Below are 13514 nucleotides of genomic sequence, written 5' to 3' on the forward strand. Positions count from 1 at the left end.
CAATTTCTAAGACACTTTTGCTTGGGAAAGGCTGTATATATATATACATAATTTCTATTGATATTTTATTAAAACCATAGTAGCCTATTCATGGTAAAGGTACTGTTTGGCCATCGTAAAGTGAACACAGGGTTTGTGTTTGGTTGGCCAGTGAGAGGTTTACTTTTGTGCAGTAAAAATCTCAAAAGAACAACTGCCTATCGTTGTTTGGACTCTTATTTGTGTTTTTGTAATCATTATAGTAGAAACACAACAAGGGACAAGCGTGATAAACTTATCAATGTTTGTTTACAGCCGCCGCCATTACCTCACGTGTTGATCATGAAAGCAGTAAATGTGTGCACATGCGAGTGATCCTGTGTTTAATAAACGTGCTGTGCGGAGATATACGCTTAGACGCAACTAAATAAGGATTGTACTGTTTGCAGTCGCATATTTTATAAGAATTCCAAAAAACGCGTTGATTTCCTGACTCGTGTGTTTGTGTGTATGTGCGTTTCCCATCGCGTTAACTGTTTGACGGAAGACAAAGAAAACACTCGCGTCTGGAGATAGTGACACACATACATAAGTAAATAAGGATTGTACTGTTTGCACTCGCATATTTTATAAGAATACCAAAAAGCGCGTCGAGTTTCCTGACTCGTGTGTTTGTGTATGTGCGTTTCCCCTCGCGTGAAATGTTTGACGGAAGAAAAAAGAAACACTCGCGTCTGGAGATACTGACAGACATACGCAAGTAAATAAGGATTTAGATGTCATGTTTTGGTGCAATCTGATGAAACAACAAGGAATGGAGAGACTGGGTTGTGGATTGCATATCCATTTACTGCAGGAGGCACAAGTTATGCATATGGATGTTTCTGCTCATTCACTGCAATGGCGTGGGGGTGTGGCGACCTCTTCTCATTACAGATAATAAGGTAACATTAGAGAGACGTTCCTTCTCCTACTTCTCATACAGTTTACACCGAACGACAATATATGTTTTCGATCTCACATCATTTAAAAGCTGACATTCCAAGCATTATGTAGACATTTATCTTTTGTTTCTATGACATGTATTCGTGAAGTTACAGTAAATTTTCTGATGCGTTTCTGAAATGACTTCACTGAGTGAGAGAGAACAAAACGCGCATCATGTTTATTTTCTTAATTTTGCGAAAAGCACAACATTCTGTTTTTATTGGGAGTGGACAGAAAAAAACTAGACACTTTAACGTTTTAAATGATGTATAAATCATATCTGTATGTCCAAAATCAGCAGAGTTATCTAAGTCTCTTTGCGGAGTGATTGAAAAATAAAGAGTTTGCGGCGCCCGCGCCGCAGCCGACCCCAGAGTGTTAAACCTTCAGCTGTCTCTAACCAGTAACCATACACTGAGAGGCTGTTTACACTTGGCATTAACATGTGTTTTCATTGATCGGATCACAAGTGGACGACGTTAATGCCAGGTGTAAACAGTGTTCAAAACGTTTTGAGCTCGTCCACTTTCGACCACTTTCAACCACATTCAGAGGTGGTCGAAACCATTTTCGATCGGATCGCTTTGGAGTTGCGGAACGCACATGTGTTCGAACATCCACACGCGACCGTCTTCTCTCCGCCCATTTATCTAATCTGAGGTATTAAACACAAGTTTTACGTCTTTTTTGACTTCTGTCGTGAACATTCTGTGAACAGCGCTATTTTTAGCCTTTCATTGATAAAACTAAGCGGCTGATCTCAGTAGTTTCGTTTTGAAACTGTGTGAAAGTTGTGCGATCCTATTTCATCAATTGCGCTGAAAATTCAAAGAAAGCTCTTACGCTGTCTTAAGCTGTTTACTTGCTAAACAAGCAGTGCACTCCGACATAATATTAGTTTGCGTCCATATAAACTCATAATTACCGTATTTTCCGCACTATAAGGCGCACCTGATTATAAGGCGCACCTTCATTTAATGACCTATTTTAGAACTGTTTTCATATATAGGGCGCACCGGATTATAAGGCGCATAGAATAGAAGATACTACAGTCAAACGTTTGACTGGGTTTGCTACTAGATGGACATCTAGATCTACTATATGGAGCTGTGCTAAAGGGAATGTCAACAAAACAGTCAGATAAAGTAAAACTTTATTAAGCATTCTGACAACTCCGTTCACTCCCATGGTAACGTTGTTTAAATGTTAATGTGCATATTAACAATATCTCACAGCCTTGCTCAAAATGTGGAGGGGAACTTTTCTCTAATTCAGTAAACACGTAGTAAAAAGAAACAGTCTGTGAGAAAGCACAGTACCTGTGTTTACTGACTACGTTACCCGTAATGCTGCAAGCGCTGAATTTTTTCATATATAAAAATGCAGCGCTTGATCCATATATAAGGCGCACCGGATTATAAGGCGCACTGTCGTTTTTCAAGAAAATTAAAGGCTTTTAAGTGCGCCTTATAGTGCGGAAAATACGGTACTCCCGCTCGGGTTTGAATGACATCACAGAGACTCGCCCACCGTCTCACATACCACCCCCTCACAGTATTCAGGACAGAAGCGGTCGAAAGTGGACAAAAGAGACAGATTTAAATACCAGGTGTAAACGTAATGTGTCTCTCTCGTCCACTTGTGATCCGATCACTGAAAACACATCTTAATACCAAGTGTAAACAGACCCTGAGTGTCTGACACGTTTTTGGTGTATTTCATAAAAAAAGTATTAAGCTAGTGTTACAAATATTACAAATTAATTATTAAGCCACACACACACACACACACACACACACACACACTCACCTGGTGTGGAAATAAAAAAATAAAAAAGAACCAAAAAATAAATAAAAATAAAATAACACTGATCATAAAAAAATTAAAGTTAAAAAAGAAATTATGTTGTTCATTACATTTTACTTCATAATTACATACTGCAGCACTGCATTGTTTTGATTTCATTGTTGCAAAACTTGATCTGTAATATAGTTCGTTTGCTATCGTGATCAAAACCATTGATGTGAAGCTCAATCCGGATGCTGTCCTGTAAATATTTTTCTAATCCGCAATAAATATAACAATTTCTGATCAACCCATATATTAATTGCATGCTTAAAATAAAATACCGGTTAAAGCCCCGCTCATTTCAAGACAAACCCGCCTACTTCCGGGTTAGGCCACACCCACTCCGAGTACAGATACAGATAATTTATATGGTTAACAGATACAGATAATGCTGTTCTCGCTCATCCCTAATTTTCACTTTTTACACCTTTTGATTGCATTTCTAGTGAGAAATTAGTATTGCAGTTTTCAAATATGGGATTAGTTATCACAAAGGCGCTCTCTATTTATTTTTCAAACAGAATTTCATTACGCTGCCTATAAGATCTGTCTGAATGCTTTTCTGGGAGTTGCCTTCATGCCTCTGAAGTCATTGCCTCATGGGGCAACGAGACAACACATCAGCTGCCTTGTGTTTCAGACGCAGCCTAAGTTTGAGCGTTTGTATAGTCCAGGATTGGGGAATCCTGCTCCTGGAGGGCCACTGTCCTGCAGAGTTTAGTTCCAACCCTAATTAAACATACCTGAAAAATCTAATCCAAGTCTTCAGGATTACTTGGAAATGAAATGCAGGTGTGTTTGATTAGGGTTGGAACTAAACTCTGCAGGACAGTGGCTCTCCAGGACCCAGGATACTCCATCACTGGTATAGTGCTTTACACATGAATGCTTATTGTTTCAAAGCTGCATTACAGAAAATGTGTCCTTATATTAAAAATACAGATAATAAGCAAATCCAGGGAGGCAAACTTCTTAACTTTAGTTGAATTTTGCCGTTTTAATTTAAAAAATGAAATTTAGATTGTCATGAGTCTGTTCTGTGTTCCTACGTTTAAAGACTCTTATTTTGAAGTTTGTCTGTGTCATCCATGTTTTGTAGTTCTGTGTAGTTCTTTTGTTTCATTGGTCTGTGTGCTGATTGTTCCCCCAGGTGTTTCTTGTCTGCCTGATTACTCTAGGTGTTTCTCAATGTCAAGGAAGGATCCTCAGAAGCCAGAATTTCGAGGATGCTACGTCATCGACATCCGTCGAAGGACTGTTCCAATGTCAAGGATCCTCGAAAGTTCAACCAAGGACTGAGTCCTTCGTTCTAAAAATATCCCATATACAGGAAAGGCTGCATATGTGTATCCTTCGCGCTATCAAATCACCCACAATCGTATGCGCGCAACGCCGAAAGCACACCTTTTCACTGACGAAATGACGCAATGACGTGCACTTTTTAGTTGAGTACCCTTTTGTTTAGACAAAAATAGTTTTGATTTTGGACAGTAGATCTAAAAGCAGTGTATCCATAAATAGACCTGTGTTTCCTTCTCATGTTAGCAAAGTCTGTTCACACCTTTGGTTACCTGGCTTTTTGTTTTGCTTTTCAGTAAATAAATTTGTTCTCGATAATGATTTATAAAACTTAAAAGTGAGAGATCATCACCCTCAGATCTGACACAAAAACACAACTGAGTCAAAGCCTTGAGTTTAAGCTTTTTTTATGTCATGGTTATCAAGATGTCATTGGCAGATAGTTCAAATGCCTTTTTTTATAATAAATTTGATTTCCTTAAAAGTATAAGTAGCATTTATGTTGGGCCAGTGTGCTGTGGTGTGTTGCGAGCAGGGTGTGGTGGGCTGCTTTGTGTGAGAATGTCCAGGGCCACTTTTTAGTCCCAGTCCGCCAGTGGGGAACCTTCAAGGCCTTCTACGCCTTCAGAGAAGGCCTAAAAAAAATTAATACAAATATTTTTTATAATAATAATAATACTAATAAATAATAAAGTATTCAATAAAAATATGTTTTTACATTTTTAAATTTCTATTTAATTTAATTTAATACAATACATGTAATATATTTTCTCTCATCTATGTTCTAACGTTAAGCTTACTGTCAGGTTCATCTCCAATCAGAATCGTCTGTCTCTATTAAGGCCCGGTAAGCTGGCTCATTCATTGGTTAGGACTTCAAGAATCCCAAGGAAGGCCAAGCTATGTGTTTTGGTGTGGAGAGTGACGGGCAAATCGACCAATGACGCTTTGATTTCAAGTGGGCGGGTAAAAAAACAAAACATTGTAAGCCTTCATGAAGTCCTAATCATGCAACAAACAGGATGCGACCTGCCGTAAAACACCAAAGAAGAAGTCGTCCTAATCATAGACCGTCTAATGGCCCGAATCTCTGCGGAAAACGTGATTGACGTTGTGGCTAGCTTAATAGGGCTGAGGTAAAAACGAAATTACTTAAGCGGGAACTAGTGAAGAGCACAGCCAGGAGAAGCGCGTGCAGAGTAGCGCTTCGGCTTCACACATCAGACGTGAACAAGAGAAAAATAATGGGTTAAATTATACTTTCACTTCCTGACAGTTTCACTTGAGGATAGTAATGACTGACAGGCGATGCCGAATTACATACAATATAATTACCTAACTTATGCTGCGTTCCAGGCAACCTGTAACCCGTAAATCATGACTTCAAAAAAACCACGACTCACAACTCTGAACTGGGAGTACATTAATCTAGTACGAGTTCACGGGTGGGAAGTCACGGGTTTGACTGCCATTCCAGTGCACTTTCACAGGTAGAAGGTTGTAAAAACACGGGTTACAGGCTGCCTGGAACGCATAGAGTCGTGAGTCGTGCTTTTGAAGTCGTAATTCACAGGCTCAAAAACCTGCCTGGAATGCAGCATAAATCTCAGAGAATGCAAAAACAAGGAGGTGCACTGAGAACGCAGGGTGCTATATTTCCCCTTATGAAAAAAAGATTAACAAGCTATCCTACAGCTAACTATATATTTACAAAAAACAAAAATAAATTAAAGAACATAATTTAAGATTGTTAAATGCAAATTTACAGAGCAGCAGAGTCTGTATTTGTGTTTATCAGTTAGATTAAAGTAATTTTAAACTTTAAAACTGCATTTAAAGGCAAACAATGCCTATTCTGTAATTTAACTTTGCGTGCTCAGAATTTTTACACGTTCACTGTATGATTTAACGAAATACGAATAGCCTAGTATTATATTCTGAATTTTAAAATTTACGAAAAACAAACTACTCTCAATTTATTTTGGTGTTTTTTCCCCCATGCTCACTTGTCTCCGTTTTCCTGTTTTTAAGAATTAAGGCGGTGTAGTAAGTACCTATCCATTAAAATTGTGACTTTCATTTATTGCCCCATGCGTAATTGCACATGGAGAGGCATTTGCACTTCATTGCATATTTTGAAGGCCCAGCTGAAGTACTCACGGTTCGCCACTGCAGTCCGCCCTGCATTACGCAACAACTTCCCACATGAGTTTGTTATAATGTGTGAATATTTACCTGCTGTTGAATCTGTGATTCCAATAATAATAATCAGAGTCACACAAATGAACTCCATCACTCCAAAACACAGCATCTTAAAAATATGACAAAACAAAAAAATATATTTTTAGACAAACACAAATTTCATCTTTTTACCTACAGTCACATTCTCTTATAATAAAATAGATTAAAATGATTAACAACTGGAGGAAAACATTGACCATTGAGAAAGGTGCTGAAATACTTCCTCTGTGGTGCAATGGTTGACCTCCCACTTGGCAGACCCAGGTTCGAATCCCAGCATAGGTTTATTTATAACCCAACATGTGTTGTGTCCAATATTTACCCAGCATTTGATTAAAAATAACCCAGCAGAATTAAGAGTGCAGTAATAAAGATTTAACAGTGTTTGCCAAGTGTGTTGTTATACACAATAAACATTAATTTTTCTGTAACCAGATGTCCTGGATGGTTTTTTTTGTTTTTTTTTTGATGTAGCGTCTAATGAATTCTCTGTAGTGTTTTATATATTGAATGGTTGTGTGAATCATCTGAAAGCATTGTTTGATTTTCAGCACAGATTAAATGATTTTGAGGCGATTGTTTGATTTTGCCAGTAGAGTCAGAGGTTCTGTAAATGTAGTTTGAATATTTGATTTTTTTGTTCAAGGTTTTAAGATAAAAGGCAATAGTTTAAAAGCAATTTCGAAATTGTGAAAAGCTGTAATAACCAATTTATTTTGTCAGGTTTATTGTATGGTATGACAGCTTGGCAATCAGGTGACACTCAGATACACACATACACATACAGTGCTTTACAATAAATTAAACATTAATGAGCAATAAAAAAGCTCTGACTCACTAAATACCCAAGAGCACATACAGTAAAGTCTTGTAATGAAATCTTTATCTACCTCCTCGAAAAAAATACTCATGGGCAGATGACAAATAAGGGTTAAACAGCATTTTTTCAAAAAAAAGTTCTGAATTGCTTGAGAATTTTATGCATTTGTTAAGTTCAAATACTGTTGTTTTTGAAACTGTTAGACGTTAGCCGATTTTTTTTTCATTATGTAATTTATTAAGCTTTTTTTCACAGCGCCAGGCAAATTATGTCCTGCGGTGTGACTTGACATTACTGTAAAATGTAAATATTTTAATATTATTCATTTCAAATACAAATCACCTTGTTTTAAGTTTTACAAATATCTTTTACCACTCACTCCAGTGGAAATGTTGTGTAAAATGAGAAAAAAATATTTGAAAATGTTTATTATTTTTTATATAGTTATATTATGCAATGTTTTCAAATGCATATAATTATTTCAGCTAGTTAACATGGTAAAAGTCGTTTAATTGTGTTTGAAGTGATGTCACACCACAGGACATCCCGTCACACCACAGGACGAAATGAGACACTGTATGAACATTTATGGTGAAATTTATTGAATACTTTTGTAACAAACAAATTCATTTGCATCTCTATTTGAACATTAATGAAAATGCAACATATCAGTACAATCTTATTACTTAGTGTAAGAATTTGAACTAAAAACATAGTGAACAAGACAAGTCATAAAGACCATTCATTTCTATTTTTAACTTAAAAGACTAAACTAATATCTTGTTTCTCAGGAAAAATTCATTACAATCATGTGAAATATTTGAAGGCATGTTAAAATCATCAATTCAGCTCTTTAAACAAAGATTCCAGTGAAGAGACATTTGTCATTCCTTTAGTTTTCTTTTCTTGATATGTGTTGATGGAATAGAGACAGCGATTACATGTTTTCTATACAAGTGTACGACTTAGAGAATGTTTCACCAACTCAATTTCCCTATTATAAACCTATTTACTTTCTCCTTCTCTCCCTAAGAATCTCCTTACGCCTGGCTTCATTATGTGCTAGTGCTAACCTTTCCCGGTACCTCCCTCACGAAAATTAACCATGGTTTTACTATACTTAAAACCAAAATACCATGGTGTAGTAAAACCATGTTAACCACAAAATAACCATGGTTTTGACAGTTAAACCATGGTTAGTGTAGTAAAACCATGGTTTTGCTGATAGTAATCAATACACAAAAAACCATGGTTACTACACTTTTACCACAATAAAACCATGGTTAATTTTCGTAAGGGCTCCTTGTACTTTCTTTGCTCGTTCCTAAAAACTGTAAAATCACTTTAAAAACAATGAACAGTGCCTGTTAACATACACATACAACAAACAAATGAAGACAGATATTTATGTTTAATATATGTATAATATAGGTATATTATGTATAATGAAGGCCGATGTATATTTATGTTTAATATATGTATAATATAGGTATATTATATATAATATTGACAATATTTGTTTAATTTATATATAGAGACCGATATATATTTATATTTATGTTTAATATTGCAAACATAACGGACGAGAATATAGCTAGACATCTGACTTAATTATGTCACACTACAGGACGGGCTGTCACACCACAGGACGGGCTGTCACACAACAGGCCTTTTTCACCTTGGCAGCCATTTTTAGTCATTGCTATACAAGACTGAGCTTGGACATTACAGTAACTGAATAAGTTCATTGTTTTAAACCTGAACATGAATTTTTTTTTTTTCTCGAACTAGATCAGTCACACCACAGGACTATCAAAAATGGACACGTTCCTGGTCTGACAGAAATTATGAAATTTATCAAATTAATAAGCGATTAACACTCACCTTTTAACCTCTTTAGCACATGCAAACATCTGGGGGATTTCCTGGTAGTGGGGTTAACTAAAAGACACCTATGGCTGTCCATGTAACTGCCATTACAAAAATCTAATATTGTATACAATACTGTAATGTTGTTTTAGTACTTTTTAGCATTTTGAAAACTTAAGTTATTTAAGCAAATATATACAAAATAATGCCAAGGCATTTATTAGCTGCTCCAAACATATCTGCTTTATGTTACTAATATTTACATTTGATGATGAGTCATCAATGTTACAGTCACACCGCAGGACATTTTGCTATTCATCTTGAAATATAAACAACACCAAATACATTTTATGTCCCAAAATCATAATGTTGAAATAAAATGATGTTCTATGCCCCACTGGCATGTGTTGTTTTAGTTGAGAAATGCAGTTCAGTAAACATTTACACTTAATTACAGAATAAAACATGCGTCACGTCATCAGCCCAGTTGGTCAATCACTTTCATATTAGATTCTCAAGATCATCAATCTTCTCTTACGTTCTTCCTGTAATGCTTTAAACATGTTTTATTCAATACTGATCATATAGACAGACTCAGATAAATTAATCATTCTTACCTTCAGCTCAACATTGAGACAGCGTCTGAATAAATCCTGTTTATGATTGTTTGTGTGATCAAGCAGAAACTATACTTTTACTTTCACTTATGATCTTATACACGTGAAATGCTCACACGGCTCCTCCCATCATTCTGATAAAGAGGAATCTGAATTCTAATGGATTTAATGGTTATAAAGAGAACAGTACTGGTTTTAATGGAAACTGTAGTGGTGGTCGTTTTCGAAGCACTGCTTCATGAGGCTTCGAAACATTTACGAATCTTTTGTTTCGAATCAGTGGTTCGGAGCGTGTTTCAAACTGGCCAAAGTCACGTGATTTTAGCAAACGAGGCTTCATTACGTCATAATTGTTTCGAACAGGTTTCGAAACGTTTCGAAAATCCGATGGTTCACCACTAGGGGGAGTTGATCACATGACCAGTGTCTAATATGTTTCGGTGAACTCGGGTCAGTTTTATTATAAAAGTTCATAAAACATTTATCCTTCTGACTAATAACGATGCAATTTTGTCTGTTTATTGTTTATAGACAGATTTAATTACAAAAATGTGCATAATTAAAAGGGTAGTTAGTTTTAATGATTTGTTTGCCCTAAATAAAACTAAAAACACATAATACATTTTTAACTATGTCTTAATTAAGTTAAATAATTTTTTTAACATTTAAATAAAAATCTTGCTATTATTTTGTAAAAAAGTGTAAAATGTCATATCTGCTTTACACTATTTTGACCAGCAGGGGTCGCCAGCGTGTGTGGTGTTTCGAACTGCTTCGAAAAACTGAACCAATTTTCGAAGCAATTGGTTCAATTGATTCGAAGCTTCGAAAAGCTTCGTTTCTCCCATCACTACGCTCGCTTGGATAAAGTAAGTTTGGATTCTTTTGTTCATTATTTATTTTACGTTACATTTCTTGTTTCTTGTTAGCTGTTTTGATTATAAAGAAACCCTGAAATAACAGGACCCTGAAATCTCTAACACATCACTCGGAGTTTAACACATGTGAAGAGTTAAATAAGATTTTATTAATCTGCTGTATGATGAACTGCTCAAAAATAAGTAAATGAGCATTCATTTTTCAATGATTTCCCCTGATACTCTCAGCAGGTTATTTATTTGATTTTTTATTTTAAACATTAGACTTCCAAACCAGACAATAATTTCATATAAAAAAAATAAACTCTGTTGTAGCTTTATAAAATATATACAAAACATTTCTAATCTCTATAAATAATCGTAATCTTCTTAAAAAGTGTAGACGCTCTTGACCTCTTGTATTTAAACACTTGACACATGTTTATTCCACTGAAGCTCGCTGTCTATGTGGACCCCTAAATATTTATATGAAGCAACCTGATTAATGTCCTGACTATGAAGAACAACAGAGCTCCTGTAATCCACTGATCTGGGGTCTGTGATCACCTCCTCAGTTTTATTAACATTAATCTGAAAGTATTCTTATCACAACAGCTAACAAATCTTTCCACTGCAGTTTTATAGACATCAATTTTATGACTTTAGTTGAGTTTTCACATATATTGAAGATAAAACCACAACAGTTTGGTGGCCATTAGAACAAATGAGTTAAAGTCTGGTGTGAATGAAATGATTGTGTGATTGTAATTCATGTGTTTGGCTTGATATACAGTTTCACACATTTATTCATATGTTATTTATGTTCATTAAAATGACACACATAACTGGGTATAATACCTGTACAGTTGAGTCTCTTCAAATGGGTTTGATTTACACTCCAGAGAGGATTTATATTTTTCGATCAGATATTTATCAGATCTCATGAGAGATCACTGCAGATGATGAGTGGTGCTTTTGAGGAGTTTATAAAATAAACATAACTTAAAGACAAAACAGGATATAGTTTCTTATTAAAAGATTGATCAGTAAAAGAGTAGATATGACACATAGACTCCACATCATAAAAAGAGACTCGACCCTCCTCATAATCCACAAACACCCCAACTCTCTGAGGATCCACACTCAAGGAAAGAGAGACCAATGAAGAACCCTCACTAGCCCAATACTCTCCTCCTCTCAAACCAGCCATCCAGAATCCACTCTCAGGATTCAGACTGATCCACCCCTTCCTCCTAACAGATTCTCTGGCCACACCCACAACCCAAACACTTAACCCCTTCACCTGCACCTCATAGTAAAAACACCCTGAGGTGAATCCTTCATTTCCAAGAACACAGAGACGATAATCAAACTTGTTATTTGTCATTTGATCTCCATCCTTCACTGTTCCTGATTGTTCTTCATATCTCACTTGTTTCCCATCATCAGACACAATGAGATATGGATGAGCTGAATCAGGATCCAGAGTCACATTCACTGTTAAAATATTGAGATTTCTGCTTTACAGATGAATGTTGTAATAATGATGATAATAATATTATTAGTTTGTGTCTTTCTATAACACAACATCACTTTACAGAGAAATAAACAAACATAAACACACTGCATAGAGAAAATTAACTGAAACAAAACAAGACAAATCTGAACAATATATAACAACAAATGAACACAGATGAAAAATATAAAGAGGATAACAAACAAATTCAATGTGTCAATAAAACCACATACAGTCTCATCTAACAGCTGTAGATCTATAACACTTTAATGATGTCATCAAACTTTAACTTACCTGCAAATCTCCTTAACAGTGATTTCACTAAAAACAGACAGACAGTAAAGAGTTAAAAAAAGAGATCATAACAGAATTATACTAAATATTAAGAATAAGATCAAAACATTTACAGTAAAATCAAATACTTGATTTTTTACTTACATATGATATAACACATAGTGTGTTTCATTGTCATTCATTTCATTTCATTTCATTTATTTATTAAGCACAAATAAACACAACAAAAGTAGACCACTGTGCTGTACAGAACAAATAATAAAATAGACTAAAATAAAATATAAATCAGAACAGAAATGATATAAGAGACATCACAAAATTAAGAAAATGCCAGACTAAAAAGATAAGACTGTAACTTTGATTTAAAATCATAAACAGATGATGCAGACCTTACAGATAAAGGAAGACTGTTCCATAATTTAGGACCGGCCACTGCAAACGCACGGTCACCTCTCAACTTCAATCGTGTTCTAGGGTAAGACAGTGTAATACTGGCAACCAATTAAGAGACACTAAAATTGGAGTAATATGTTCTCGTTTACGAACCCCAGTTAAAAACCTAGCTGTGGCATTTTGAGCCATCTGAAGCCGTAACATGGAGGATTGAGGTAACCCAACATATAATGAGTTACAGTAGTCCAATCGAGATAAAACAAACGCCTGTGTTACTCTCTCAAGGTCACTAAAAGACAAGAAAGTTTTCACTTTTGATAAAAGTTTAAGATGAAAAAAGCATGACTTGACTACCGAATTTATTTGTTGATCAAACTTAAGACATGAATCAAAACTAACTCCCAGATTTTTCACAGTAGGCTTGATATGTGAATTTAAGGGACCATAATTTAGATTCAGATTTCCTTTTCCCACTGAAGGCCCAAAAACAATTGCTTCAGTCTTACTCTCATTTAAATGCAAGAAATTCATAGACATCCAAGAACGTATATCAGCTAGGCATGCAAGCAAGGTGTTTAGGCCTTGCTTGTCATTATGTTTTAAAGGTAAATAAATTTGGGTGTCATCTGCATAAAAATGAAAGGATACTCCATGCTTCCTAAAGATGGAACCTAATGGAAGCATGTAGAGTGAAAATAAAATGGGAGCCAGAATGGATCCTTGAGGAACTCCACAAGTTAAGGGTGCTATGGATGAAACCGCATGACCAATACCTACTGAGAAGGTTCTATTGC

The 13514-nt window shown here is 35.5% G+C and overlaps 2 protein-coding genes across 4 annotated transcripts in view; both read right to left on the reverse strand.

Moving 5' to 3' along the window:
• Positions 1–9779, reverse strand: part of LOC135734242 (butyrophilin subfamily 1 member A1-like) — a 131340-nt gene extending 121561 nt beyond the window's left edge. For all 3 annotated transcript variants that reach the window (XM_073813792.1, XM_073813790.1, XM_073813791.1), the window contains exons 1-2: positions 9661–9779; positions 6349–6424 (exon numbers count right to left, since the gene is read on the reverse strand). In XM_073813792.1, the coding sequence (XP_073669893.1) occupies positions 6349–6424 (76 nt within the window). In that variant the 5' untranslated portion in view covers positions 9661–9779. The remainder of the gene's footprint in view (positions 1–6348; positions 6425–9660) is intronic.
• Positions 9780–10758: 979 nt separating this feature from the next.
• The window catches only part of LOC135733873 (uncharacterized), a 29470-nt gene continuing 26714 nt past the window's right edge, over positions 10759–13514 (reverse strand). The window contains exons 16-17 of the mRNA XM_065252652.2: positions 12328–12354; positions 10759–12014 (exon numbers count right to left, since the gene is read on the reverse strand). Of these exons, the coding sequence (XP_065108724.1) occupies positions 11458–12014; positions 12328–12354 (584 nt within the window). The 3' untranslated portion in view covers positions 10759–11457. The remainder of the gene's footprint in view (positions 12015–12327; positions 12355–13514) is intronic.

The sequence above is a fragment of the Paramisgurnus dabryanus genome, chromosome 3 (assembly GCF_030506205.2).
Source record: "Paramisgurnus dabryanus chromosome 3, PD_genome_1.1, whole genome shotgun sequence".
NCBI classification, from domain to species: domain Eukaryota; kingdom Metazoa; phylum Chordata; class Actinopteri; order Cypriniformes; family Cobitidae; genus Paramisgurnus; species Paramisgurnus dabryanus.